Source organism: Asterias rubens, chromosome 2 (genome assembly GCF_902459465.1).
Source record: "Asterias rubens chromosome 2, eAstRub1.3, whole genome shotgun sequence".
NCBI classification, from domain to species: Eukaryota; Metazoa; Echinodermata; class Asteroidea; order Forcipulatida; family Asteriidae; genus Asterias; species Asterias rubens.
This window is the reverse complement of record NC_047063.1, coordinates 1,929,371-1,943,102: the sequence shown is the minus strand read 5'-3', so window position 1 is coordinate 1,943,102 and position 13,732 is coordinate 1,929,371. Positions and strand designations below refer to the sequence as shown.

The following is a 13,732-nucleotide window of genomic DNA, read 5'->3' as shown; positions in this document are numbered from 1 at the left end:
GAAACTTAAAACCTTAAGATTATTAAAGTAGTGAAATGCATTGCAACTTATTCTTTGGTTTTATTGACGTCTTCTGCCAACACCCACGCACAAAATGCAGCTGTGGAAAACCTAGAGGCACGATCAACTTTTTATTCACTTAAAAATATTTTAAATGTACACTTATGTTTGTAAGACATTTACTTGGTCTCTTAATGACGATAGAAATAAAAACGTAATAATTTCCTGGTCGCATATATTCACAATTTTAATAAATTCTACATTAGGGTTGAATAAACAAAATTTGCTCAGCAGCTTTTTATTAATATCAAAATTGTCTTCCTTTGGCCTACAAACATAATGCATTGCTTCCAGCAAACTATACACCGGCAAGTCAGGGGGATCACACATGACTGAAACCAAACACACTGCGTAAATGGATTCATACGCATAACCTCCACAGTCTACAGACATGAACATTATTAAATTCCATCTCCTACTTCCATTCCACTAATCTAATCAGTAAAATACTACTTAAGACCACAAATTATCAGTACTTTATTGTGCGCATGAAACTCAGTGATAACATTGGAGACTTTTTTATGGATGTTTATCATTCTTTCAACTCTTCTTTATCATACTGACTTTAATCGACATTATTGATCTTTCAAGGATCATTAGAGAATGCGTAAAGCCTTAAACAATCTTGCTCTAGATACAAACAATTTTGAAGATTTATTATTTTGAAGCAAATTGTTTTTCGATTGAACCATTTAACTCTAAAACAAAGGCAATGTTACCAGCTGCATCAGGAACAGCACACAGAAAAGAATGCAACATTTTTATATACATAACTTAATCCAAGCATGTAAATAGATGGCAGTAGGTAGGCCTATACATAAAGAAACATTGCCAAATGGCAAAATAACACAGAAGTCTCTTGTCAGATATTAAAATAACACATAAATGGTCGCCTCGCTTCCAATGCTATTAGTCAGCGGCATTGTCATTCGGCTAAATTCTACTGCATTTTCTAAAGATGAGCTGCATGGTGTTTCAATAATTCCGCCCCGCTGTGATTTATACCTAGGACGCTTACTCTAGCGTAACACACACACTGACTGGACAGCCAGGGGTTCTGACCAGATGAGTGACAATTTCAAATACCACCGCAATGAATCTCATGGCATACTTCATTCCTTCTTAATTGCTCGTGTGCGCATTTTGGGTGAGATGTTTAACACCATCATTACTCCAAAAGAGGAATTTGACGTAACATGGCACCATTTTGGTGATCCATGTCAAACATCTAACTGTGTACAACAGAATTGCAACGCAGTGCATGGTAATTGGAACATACCCCCCAAAAAATCTGCCATTTAAGGAAGACAGACTTAGGGCTTAATGCTTAAATATCAAAGTGGCTACAAAATGACACAAAATATGCCCCTCTTCTTACACTCTAGTAACATAAATTTTCATCACTGATACATGTTTTACCCACTCTCTTTTTAAAATACAAAAGAGGCGTACACAAAAAGATACTTCGCTAGATTCTCCTCCTTTTCCTGTTTATCTAAATGCTGATCTTCTGTCTGATTAATTGCCAGTGGTATTTGCTCTCCTACATGCACACAAACGTATGCATTGTACGTACTATTACTCGGACATGTCAGTCCCACTCAGGATGGCGACAGATCCTACATCTGCTTTCAAATGTAGTCAAGTAAATTGAGGAGATGATAGGCTTGTTAAGTGCACATAATAAATCCAGCAAACAAACCCAATGTTTTATATTAAAGGGCCACTCCAGGCCTGATACTTCACAGAGGCAACAACGGCGATTGCCTCCATTGGCTTGGTGCCCTTGAAATTTTACAGTAAAAATTTACAATTTCCTCATAAGGTGCCCTTTACCACCGGGGAGAAAATGCCTTGGTGCCCTTGCCATTTCAAAACAAAGCATACAGGCCTGCCACTCACATCACAGGCCCGATGCTCCTTTCTTGAAAGGGCACAAAGGCGTTTCCTCCGTTGTAAAAGGCACATTTATAAGGTAACTTTAAAAATCTATTTGAACCTTTCAAGGGGAACCAAGGAACTTGCCTCCATATTGCCCCTCTTAAGCATCTGGTCTTCACTTAAGTTTATTTCATCTTTACAAATTCTCACAAGCCAAAGGAAAACTGTGCTCATTTTAAAACGGAACATGTTTATTTTGTAGTGTATTTATTTATTATGTTTTATTACACGGATTAATCATCATCATGATACCTGCACGTAAACTTTATTACCTCAGTTATTTTAATAGCCTTCAACTATTTTTGGGAGTGCACCAGGCTGGAACTATATCCTAAGATAGCATCATGGGGACTCATTTTGGGATCATGTGGGAGTTCACATTTTCCGGCCCCAGACCACAGCTCAAAAAAGATATTCCTCTGTGAATATTATTGTATCAGTCATAGGAAGCTGTCAATAATTAGATAAATTTGGACTGTAGACCTAATGAAAAATGTTTCATTATTATGTGATGCATTATTTTGCACTTTATATTGAAAGTATAATTCACAGTGAATTATTCACTTAAAGGCACCTGGAAATAGGATTTTTTTTCTTTTAAACATAAGAGTATATGTTTATTAACAATGAAACAATTTTGAGTAATTGTTTGTCACGATTTATATGTTAAAAAAATTGATTAAGTGCTGGGGGGTTGACTCCGCCTACCCCTTTTTAGGGCCACTGATTTTCCGTTTCAGAAAAGTGCAAATTCCGTTTGGCAAAAACATGAATTCCGTTTCAGGCACAAAAAATTCCGTTCCATGTTTTTTTAATTAGATAAAAGGTTGTTTAATACCCAGGGACACACTTATAAAAATCAATTTGAGATAAGTTGCACTGTTGACTTCGTAAATGTTCATTTGAACTGACAAATTTCAAAAAAATACTTTTTTTTATAATTGTGGATTATTTTGTATACTGCTGTTCTAAAAAGGTTGCACTGTGACTGCAGTATCAATGCACATGATGTGATAGACTTGATTCCAAGTCTAAAACTGCAGTTGATTCTCTGCATCAGCCACATTGTAGGCTAATGACAGGAGTGTATCCACAAGAGGGCGCTGTTTCAGCATGATCAAAGACTTGGGAACAAGTCTATGGACGTGACCATTCTCCATCCACAAACAAAATGTCAGCCATTTTGTTTTCGCTTTGGCGACAGAATGTTGACAGTTTACGGTTTTATTTTAGACCTTTCCGAGATGAAAAAACATTGTATGTGTTCTTATAGATCATAGGTAAGCTAGTTTGTGTATTATTGTTGGTAAAAGAGAGGGAGAAAATGCAATTTGGGTGAACAAAAAATGTTTAAAACGTGCCGCGAATAATGCCCTTCGCTTAACCATGTTAACAACGTGTGTACATCATGTGTGTAAACATTGAGGATGGTGTGAAGTAGAACAGAATGATCCACGGTTACGATCTCGTACTTTTTAATGGTCTGATTTCTGATGCCTTTTTAGTTTAACAAAAAGAATCTTAATAAAAAATGCAATTTCAATAGTTTTTTTTTTTTTTTTTCTGAAATCCCGTTTTCCGTTTCAAAGGGCGGATTCCGCGAATTCCGTCCGTTTTCCGCGATCGCGGAAAATCAGTGGCCCTACCTTTTGTGACGTAGGAAAAGGAAGACTTTGCCTCGATCAAACATAGACCCCCCTCGATGCGTAGATAAACACACGTGCAAAAGTACATGTAATTCTAAGACGCGAGTTTGTACGCTGCGAAAAAGTTTTTTTCTGGTGTATTGCTGCTGGATGCAGCAAAACAACTAAAGATGGGGTCAGTCTTCATCTGTTTCCTGCAGATCCCAAGTATAGGCGGTTGTGGGCTGTGAAAGTCAGATTAACTAGAGCAAAGTGGTCCGGTCCGACGTCTTTTTTAGCGCTATGCAGCGAACACTTCGAGCCGTCGTGCTTCGAATCCGGGATACACCACTCATTTGACCTGACGAGAAGAGCCATTCTTCCAGGTGACTTTAAAGGAACATTACATAATTGGTTTTTGCTAACAAAACAGTTGCTGGCAGTGTAAGCACTTTCAGCCCTGATACTTCACGACGGCAACAACGGCAATTGCCGTCGTTGCCCCTACCGATTGCCGCAATGCCCTTCAAAAACCCAATTTTTTACGGCAATGATTGCCGTGCCTTTTTCTCATCATTGCCGCCGTGCCCTTCCTCCCAAAAACAAATTAAATTCAACGTTGTCAAAGTTTGAAAATAATCCAAAAAGTCCCGATGTCTGTGTAAATTTCACGCAACGAAATAGACCCCAATTTCACGCACGTAAGGCACAACAGCAGATTTCAGGCCCGTTAGTCGTTGTTCTTTGCGTGCGACAAAAAAATAATAGAAACATCGAACGCTAGAGGGCGTTTCGAAACAAAGCGATAGCGTGAGATTACACGCCCTCTAGTGGTAAAATTACGCGAACCAACGCTAAACGCCTTGAGACAAAGACTCGACGTGTCTTTGCATGCTGGGAAAGTGGTTTTCCCCATGCTTGGTACATGTGATGTACCATCATGTACAGCATAGGCGTCGCGCACCACATGAATTTATTCTGTCAACATCGTGTCAAAATGGAGCAGTTACGTGGGAATTTTAGCGTCTCTACGAAAAACTACACAACGTGCATGACCAATAGTAGGATTACGTGTATGAACAAAAATTATTTATTGTGTATTGTAAGTAGTTGTTCTTTATTTTGTTGAATTAGATGAATGCTTTCTTTTTTCATTGGGTAACAGTTAGAAAATGGAAAAATTGGAAGAACTATTTTTTACAGGCAACTCAGAGGTTTTTTTTCAAACTGCCGTCGTGCCCTTCGCAACTTTTTATGATTGCTGTGATGCCCTTCCAAATTTTTGAAAATTGCCTTGGTGCCCTAAATTTTTACAAAAAGTCAAGGCAAAACTGCCGTGCCCCTTAAAAGCCGAAGTATCAGGGCTGCACTTTATGTAATCCAACATATACATAAACATAAACTGACAAACCTGTAGAAGTTTGAGATCGATCGGCCATCTGGTTCACGAGAGAATAGTGAAAAACATAATTTTGCATTGCATCGGTGCCAAAAATAAAAATGAATAAAACGCTCACTGAGCGATTAACTCCAAACCAAAGTTAGATTATTTATTTCTCATCAAATGAGACATTTCAGACAGAAATATTTCAAGGGATGTTTTCTACTATCATCATCATTAGACCATGTAAGTTTTATGTAAATCTGTGATATTCACGATTTTTGTTTCTTACCAATTCTGTTATGTTCCTTTATTTAAAAACTAAAACAGCAATAATTAAAATCTGGAACAAGTTGTCAGATGTGTTGGATACTGTTATTCCTCCATGGTTAAAACCAAAACAAAAATCAAGGCCTGACTACACTATAATTTTGACTAACTTTTGTTTTATCACCCTATTCACATCAGAAAATTAGATCAATGCCAAATAATGTGACTGTATGGCCTGACAACTACGAAACGTTCAAATTTCTTTCAACAGTCAAAGGAAAGAAAAGTTCAAAGGAATGTTTTTTGTGGTTTTCTCCATATTTTTCACAGGAAGTGCACCACAGGGATAGATTAATGCATGAAGCCACTATAGTCACAGTGGTTTTTTGTGTTTACGCAAGAAACGATGGCTTCTGGTTCAGAATTGTGGTACATGTAAGTCAATGGAGGGTTGGCCCTTTCAGGTTGTATTGAATGGGAAATTATCGCATGAATGCATCACCAAATTAACAACCTATACAGTGTTCTCCACAGGAGGGCGGCAACGTAATCAAAATGGCGCCCGTCAGTATGACGTAATCAAAATATTGCCCATTTTGATATGACATCAGCGGACGTGAAATCAACAAATGCTTGAGAAAACCATTTTCTTAAAATAATGTATTACGACAACGCTACCTATCGTATTGATGGGCATCCATTTCGGTTGGAACAACCTTAATTTAAAAACTAAATCAAAACTACAATTTGTTATACATTTTGCTTTGTGCGCGCGCCAATATTCTCAAAGGGATGATCGGCATGCCGCATGTCGGAATTTAGAAAGCGGGTGATCGGACCATGATCGGACGGTCTTCGTGTGCAATTTTCAAAACTTGTTTTGACGATATTATCCCCAAATTATCGGTAACGCACCGAACAATTTATTTATCAATGAACTTTGCCCCGCATCGCGCACGCCCTCAATGGTCGAAAGTCGACATGTTTTAATATGCTTCAAGGCTGTACATTGTACCATTCTGTACATGCGTGCGGCACTGTGTGGCAATTCTTTCTCAGTTTGTGAATGTGCGTATTGTGTTGGAGACTATCAACGGCCAATCACAGGGTGCGGACTGTTCATGCACTATACATACAGTGGGTATTCCCATCGTCGACGGTGTGCGTGCATGGTGTGTGTGCATGGTTGGTTGATGCACTCTGCATATAAATACGACCAATGTGGCCGTGTGTACATGTACATCGTGTATTACATTTGTTTACGATCGCATTTCTGATGCTATAATTTTGAAGTCGGCTCTGGCTTGTCAGGTACTCGTTTGATCTTATTAAATGCACTCTAAAAATAGTCTCTTTGTCCTTTTTTGGGCAGGGCGGCCAATAATTTTAGCAGAGCCTCCCAATTTATGTGTGTGAAGAACACTGCTATAAAAGATATTTTAACCAACGGGTATAATTTCACAATGATCATTGGCTATCACAACAACCTACATGCAAGTCCCATGAATTGTAATTTTTCTTTATAACAAAACTCATACAAAATACATAGTTGTGAATACTCATTATCAATGACAAACTTTCAAAATGAAATGTCAAATTGAATACTCTTAGTTATTGAGTAGTTTGAGCGTCTAAGCATTTGTAGTAATTGTTTCTTGTACTTTACAAACAAATGGACTTAACTTGAAAAGGTAGAAGTGTATAATAACCGCTCTTTGACCCTTTTCAAATTGATAATTGTAATGAGCTATTTATGATTGATGTCAGCATCAGCTGTCAAATACTATGGCTGACTAGGTCGTCAGACGTCACAAGATAGCTAGCATCATGGGACAACTGGCCACTGTTTCTGAAGATATATGTACATCAGCATTGTAATTTTACAGTCCAATCGTAATTGTCAGCTGCCAGACAGGTCAATCTATGACCTTATGCAAATGATAAGGGGCTGCCTGCCTGTGAGTCATCTGGGAACCATGTGACATCAGTCAAGGTGTTCATTGGGACTAATGTAATATTGTAGACTTTCACAATTGCAGGTAACCACAACAAAATAAAAAACTACGCACAGGACATCTGTGGATTTCTAACGCTATCCAATCGATCCACATTCCGATTGTGACTACAGTGTGGCATTAAAATCGACAGACTACATCCGAGTTGTATCTCCTATCAATTATCTAATTTTAGAAAAATAATGTACATGTGTAACATCACAGGTAAACAATTAACATTCATTATGAATCATATGCCAGTTACTTTCTAAATATACCTGGTTCAGACATCATCAAAGACAGACCATAGGGCTACATGTGTGTACCTGATTTGAAGAGTGCACGGAAACCTTCATTTGTTATTGTCCTCTTCCATATTATTTGCATGGTACACGCTCCTCAATGTAAATGTAAATGAAAACTAATAAGGGTTTCACTTGCAAATGCTTTACATGTTTAGACTACTTCCTTGCAACAAACATCCAGTGTCCAGTGTCTTTAAATTGTACAGTTCCACTAACATGTAGTCATGCAGTATTTTGTGCTACAATGTGCACTCCAGTGTATTGGACATGTATTCACTATTCATGTGAATGTGCAACAAGTTAGTGGAAAGCGTGTACATCTTTGAAATTGTTGCACAAATAAATGTAAGGGGTATTGTGAAATTTTGTAAAAAACATACACAAAGTACAAGGATTAATCCCCAATCCAACTTCAGGGTCAGTAATAAACTAACCTTTCAAACTAAAAGCTTGACAATTGAAAACATGGAAATTTGTCTTAACTCATCCCCATAAAAGATTTTGGGTTGCGTGAAAATGTAATGTATGTTTACTATATAGTGGCAATTGTAAACTTAAACAAGCAGATTCTAAACTGAGATAAACAAGATGTTTTCTTGGAATACAATGAAAAAAATTCATTCAAAAATGCAAATCAGAAAATGAAAAGACAAGAGTATGCTATCGTTACACTGGAGCACAGACCAGTGTAGCATTGGGCCAATGAATTCGCAACTTTTTAAGTCAGGCTGAATTCTGTTTTTGAAATGATTGATTAATTCCTTGCTCTGTTTTGTTTTTTATCTAGAGAAAGAATTTATGTTTAAATGTTGACTTTAAGTCTGATTAATCTTCTCTCAGTGATTGTTCAAGTAAATACAGCTTTATTAAAATGTGTAGAACCATCCTTCTCATTGTGATTCTGGTCTTTTTCATAAAAAAAATTATTCTGGTGCAGTAAAAGATTTTGATACAGCCCTGCAGTTGAATCTTGTGGATTTTCCCACAAAAATTCTAGCCATGGTCCAATCTTTAGCATGAAAAATGCACAGAGTGGTGTTTTTACACCAAGCAGTTTTACAAAGAATGTGAAGGTCTCTTTTCTAGTGTATTAACCTTTGTAGATCCTGACCAAAGCCACTCCCCAAACAGTGGATATTATATAACACTGTGTAATCTCTCAACACAACAAGCTGTACTAGCATCATCCCTGGGTATTACTGAAAGAAAACAAGGTGGGAATTTTATTTTTGGGGGATTTAAACCATTTGAAATTTGCCTGAAATGGTGGTATATTTGGGGTGAATTTTGATTCACTTAGGCCTAATTTTGTTCAAATGATTTAACTTAGAGAAACTGTTGGTGGTGAATTTTGATTGCACAATACCAAATTGACAATTTAAAGTGAAATAGAATCTGTTCAAATCTGTTACAGTAACAATTTGTTTGAATCCATTTTACAAAATTAAGTTGTTTATGTCCATTCCCACCAACTACATAAACAATAAGTACTTTGTTTGACTTCATATAAATGTTACATCATAAATGCACCCTCATATTTATTGTTTGTTTTTAACAATTGACAACCTAGGACAAACAACATGTTATTAGGCATGGCGCTTCACTGTTATTTCATAGGTCAGTCATCCAGACCAGCTCCACAGGATAAAAAAAACCTTATGTCTGCTTCACCTGAACGGACACTGTCGGTTGATTGCATGACCAATCAGACAACTACAATGTACATGGCACATATGTTTAAAAACTAGGCTAGGAATGAGGTTTAGAAATTCACAGGTATGGGGATCTGCAGTAAGTCAGCATGAAAACAGATTACCAATTTTCTGAAACTGAAATTGTTTGAAAATCAGACTTTTTAATCAACATCACCTTGGATTGAATTTTTTTTTTCACAATAAGCTAGTGTGAAAGCCTCTTATTAATAGTCTTTGAAATAAAATTGTAGTTGAAAATGCTAAGTGATTTTTTTTATTAACATTGAAAGTATGGGGTTATCACTCATAATCATTCATGAATTATACTGAAATATATTGTTGAAGCCTCATCATAAAACTATATTATTATTTTCAGTGATTTTTTTATCAGAAAGCCTACTTCAGTACTTCTTTCAAAGATGGAAATGCATGTATATATGCAAAATTATTGTGCCTGAATAGCCCATTGATTAGAAACCAATAAAGTATGTAGACAAATTTGAATAGATCATGTGGAAGCGATTTTTAGAAATATTTTTGGTGTCCATTTTAATGCGGTCAGCGATGCGGTTGGTACCCGATGTGAATAAGAATAATATGGGTAGATTCATCACTCTTGATTAAAAAACTGTGACTATTTCAGCTGTCTTGACAAAATACCAAAGGATATCTGTTTGAAAACAATAGTGTTTCTCAAAATACATTTTTTGATTTGGAAAATCTTTGTTCGTGAATCATGTTTACTGTTGATAATTTGGGAGTTGGACACACACTTGATAACAACAAACAGACATGCAATCGTCTCATGCTTTGTCTTTTTGGTTGTCCAATGGTTGATGTTGCTATGGTATGTGGGTGACAGTCCCCCCAAAAAAATTAAATCAGTCAAAACTATTTTGGAATTCTTTGCTTGGCTAGAACCTTTCAATGCATATTAGTCTGCTTAATATGGGACACAATCCAATTGGAAAACTTGTGACCTGGCTTAAATTTTCTCTGCATGGGTTAAGACAACTAGCCTTGTACAAACCCTCCACCAAAGGGTGTGTTTTTCAAGATGATTTGCTCACTACCAATGTAGCGCACAGGAATGTCACCTTGATTGTTCCATTTAGTTTGGGCTGTTATTGCAAATGCAAAATGGGCTACACTGAAGGGAATTCCTTTGAAATAAGGTAAACATTTAGACTTTAAAAAGCTTTGCAGTCCAACTCTACATTTTATACAATTGAAGATTTGTACTGGTGGAAGGTATGTAGAGAGACTGGGACAGGCCTATGTGATGTAAAATTGCTCATTCGAATTACTTGCCTAATTCACACTTCACACAAAAGTAAATAAAAAGCTAATTATGTGACGCAAACAATCAAGTACCAGCTGTTTTCTAAATGTGATGTAAAAAACTCACACCGCTTTCATGAATTGCGTAAGGTATGAACCTGGCCCCAGTTTAAATCATTTGCAAAGAGAATGCCCAACAGTATTCAATAATACAAACAACTTTCCATATCAAAGTCAAAATCTGACTCAAATCATATTGCATGTAAAGTTTGTTTTTATTGAAAAAAATCATATTTCTAATGTAACTGTGCCCATGTGTGTGATATGCTGACCAGTGTTGATGTTGTTTTACATTTAATAAATAAACAATACAGTTGTTGACAATAACATTAAAAAAATAAGCCTTGACTCTGTAAATGTAGGCGTAGACATGTTTATGTGTCATGCAATATGTGCAGTGTCTGGTGAAACATTTAGATTTCATGTCTTACTCTTAAAAGCATTTGGTTAGTGTCAAAGACTAGTCTTCACAGTTGCGAGAACATAGTGAAAGAAAAAACACCCTTGCCGCACCATGGTCACACGAAGTTGTGTGCGTTCAGATGCTTGATTTCAAGACCTCAAATTCTAAATCTGAGGTCTCGAAATCAAGTTCATGGAAAATTACTTCTTTCTCAAAAACTACGTCACTTCAGAGTGAGCCGTTTCTCACACTGTTTTCTACTGTCAACCTCTACCCATTACTCGTAATCAAGAAAGGTTTTATGATAATCATGATTTTACTGCCTTTATACAATTTATGTAGAGTAGAAATTGCATCGATCGTTGAGGTAAAACCTTTGACCAATTGGAATGATTTTAGTAATTCAAACAAACAAAATATAAATAAAGTTGAGTAAGTGAAGACTGTTTTTAGTTTTTAAAATAGTTCTCCCTTTCCTTTATCATCAAGTATAAATACTAATCCTCAATTCTCTTTAGTAATAAGGGTTGTTCACTGGGTCTGAGGGACAAAACTACTGACAACACTAGTTAATATACTCACCTGTAATTCACACCATGCAACTGCTACACCGGTTTCTGTGTCAAGCCCCTTGTAGACTGTCTTGAATGAACCTCTACCAACTTCGATGTCATATTTCATGAAGCGTCCATCAGGTGATTTATCTATAGCCTTATCATCCTTCTCCACTTCTGTCACATCTAATGCCTCCTCCTCTCCCTGCTTAGCAATAGCAATGACGTCTGCAGTTTCACTTGTAATTCCAATGGGGACAGTTTGAAAATTTTCCTTATTCAAATCATTTTCGACTTTCTCAATCCGAAAAAGGGTCTCATTTTTTACAACTTCATCCGGTTCACAGATAGTAACTGATTTTTGTCGTTTCATGTGGCTTAAATCATGTGCATCCATTTCTTCAGTTGTGTCTTTGTCGTTTGTTCTTGGTGGGGCTTGCGAGTCTGTAGGTGGGGCATCTTTGGGGGTGGCATTTATCCTAAATTCTTCTTTCGGGAGGACTGAGCTACTGTGACTTGACTGAGGGCGCGGATTCTTGGATTCTTCGTTTTGGTCACCATCAACAACTTTACACTGGCCATTGATGGTGGACAGATTAACACTAGCGCGGGACTTGTGTACTGTAGCACTAGCAGGGTGAATCTCACCATTTATGTGTAGTACAGTGCGATGAACAAAACCTTCAGCTTCGACAGGTTCAACTGGTGATGGACCCCTTGAGCTATGTTTTGCTCGCTCACCGGGTGAGGCTATACCATTGGAAATAACCCGTCTCTTCACTACACCACCCTGTAAAGCGGTTTCTCCTCTTTTCTCTCTGTCACTCATAATGAAGGGCGACTTATCACACTTATTTCAGGACATACAAAATGTATTTAAAGTTAAGTTATGGATGCAGTTGCAGAGTAGAAAACCAGATTCAAGTCTAGTTTCTGAAAGAGCATAAAATCTCTGCTGGTAATGGACAGAACCCCTTGTCTGATGACCACACAAAGTCAAACAGACTACAGCAATAATTTGCTCCCTGGATGCAAGTTTACAACCTTGTTCAACAGAACTTGTCCATGTAGTTCATACATATAGCAACAGCACAAGCCGTTTGCGCAAGAGCAACTCGGCTTTTGAGGTCGACACGTCCAGCATGTCAGCACACCCGTGCATTCGTTAACGGTATCCATATTGAGAAACGAATGGAACAAATGTTCATTTCAAAAAACTCAAATGTTTACACCGGCACAGAGAACAATTCTGTGAACTATCGTTTCCAACGATAAGGATACTTATCAATTATTCTGTACTCCAAATCACCGTACTCCTTCCATTCCTGCCATGGCTAACTCCACGATTCTTGTGCACGTCACATAATGCACTCCATTATTTTTTGTACGCAACTCTAGTGTGGTAAGCAGATGACTGTTGTTGTAGTGGGCTACGTCTTTAGTCGACTAAAATTATTCCATTAAACTTCCGGGTTTTACAAAAACTTTGACTCACCAACCCACAGAAACGACTGCTGAAGTACTAACTACAATATATACAAGCCTTCTGTCCTCAAAACACGCCTAAAAGACGTAGTTTAAGCGCTGAGAACAAATTATTTTCCTCCTCAGCTGCCAGCACGTCGTCGTTACTCCATGTTTCCAACCGATATCGGTGTTGTAAAAAATACACACATACAATCTCGCTCGCGTTTTTTCTGACTGCTTTTGATATTAGCGGAGGGATATTGTTTTTTAGAACAGACACTTTGTGTGTGTAAATATCAGTTCAGAGAGTGAAATGTTTGCTAAGGTTTGCATATTCTTTTAGAAAATTAATATTTGTTCAACAAATGTATCTTGAAACGCAGAATAAATACCTTTTATTATTTACACAAAACGCTTTTGGATCTATTTTTCACTCAGGTCACCGCAAAATATAATTTACTGCGTTTTTATCGTCTGCGCGCGTCTGTGATGTGCTCACCCCCCATCTATCCAACTGGTACCCAGCAGGAGCATTATAAAAAATATACATTTGACTGGTCCCTGTGAGACTAATGTATTTTGTATGGCAATTTATACAAAATTTACTGCAATTCTCTGCACACGTCGTTCAGAGCTACGAAAAAGAAGGAATCACTGCGAATAATATTGGGTAATTATATGTGGTTTAAATGTGCTT

The 13,732-nt window shown here is 37.2% G+C and overlaps 1 protein-coding gene across 2 annotated transcripts in view; it reads right to left on the bottom strand.

Annotated features, from left to right (window-relative positions):
* LOC117306773 (serine/threonine-protein kinase WNK-like) overlaps positions 1-13,197 on the bottom strand; it is a 71,428-nt gene extending 58,231 nt beyond the window's left edge. For both annotated transcript variants that reach the window (XM_033791273.1, XM_033791274.1), the window contains exon 1: positions 11,597-13,197. In XM_033791273.1, the coding sequence (XP_033647164.1) occupies positions 11,597-12,397 (801 nt within the window). In that variant the 5' untranslated portion in view covers positions 12,398-13,197. The remainder of the gene's footprint in view (positions 1-11,596) is intronic.
* Between the last annotated feature and the right edge of the window lie 535 nt (positions 13,198-13,732).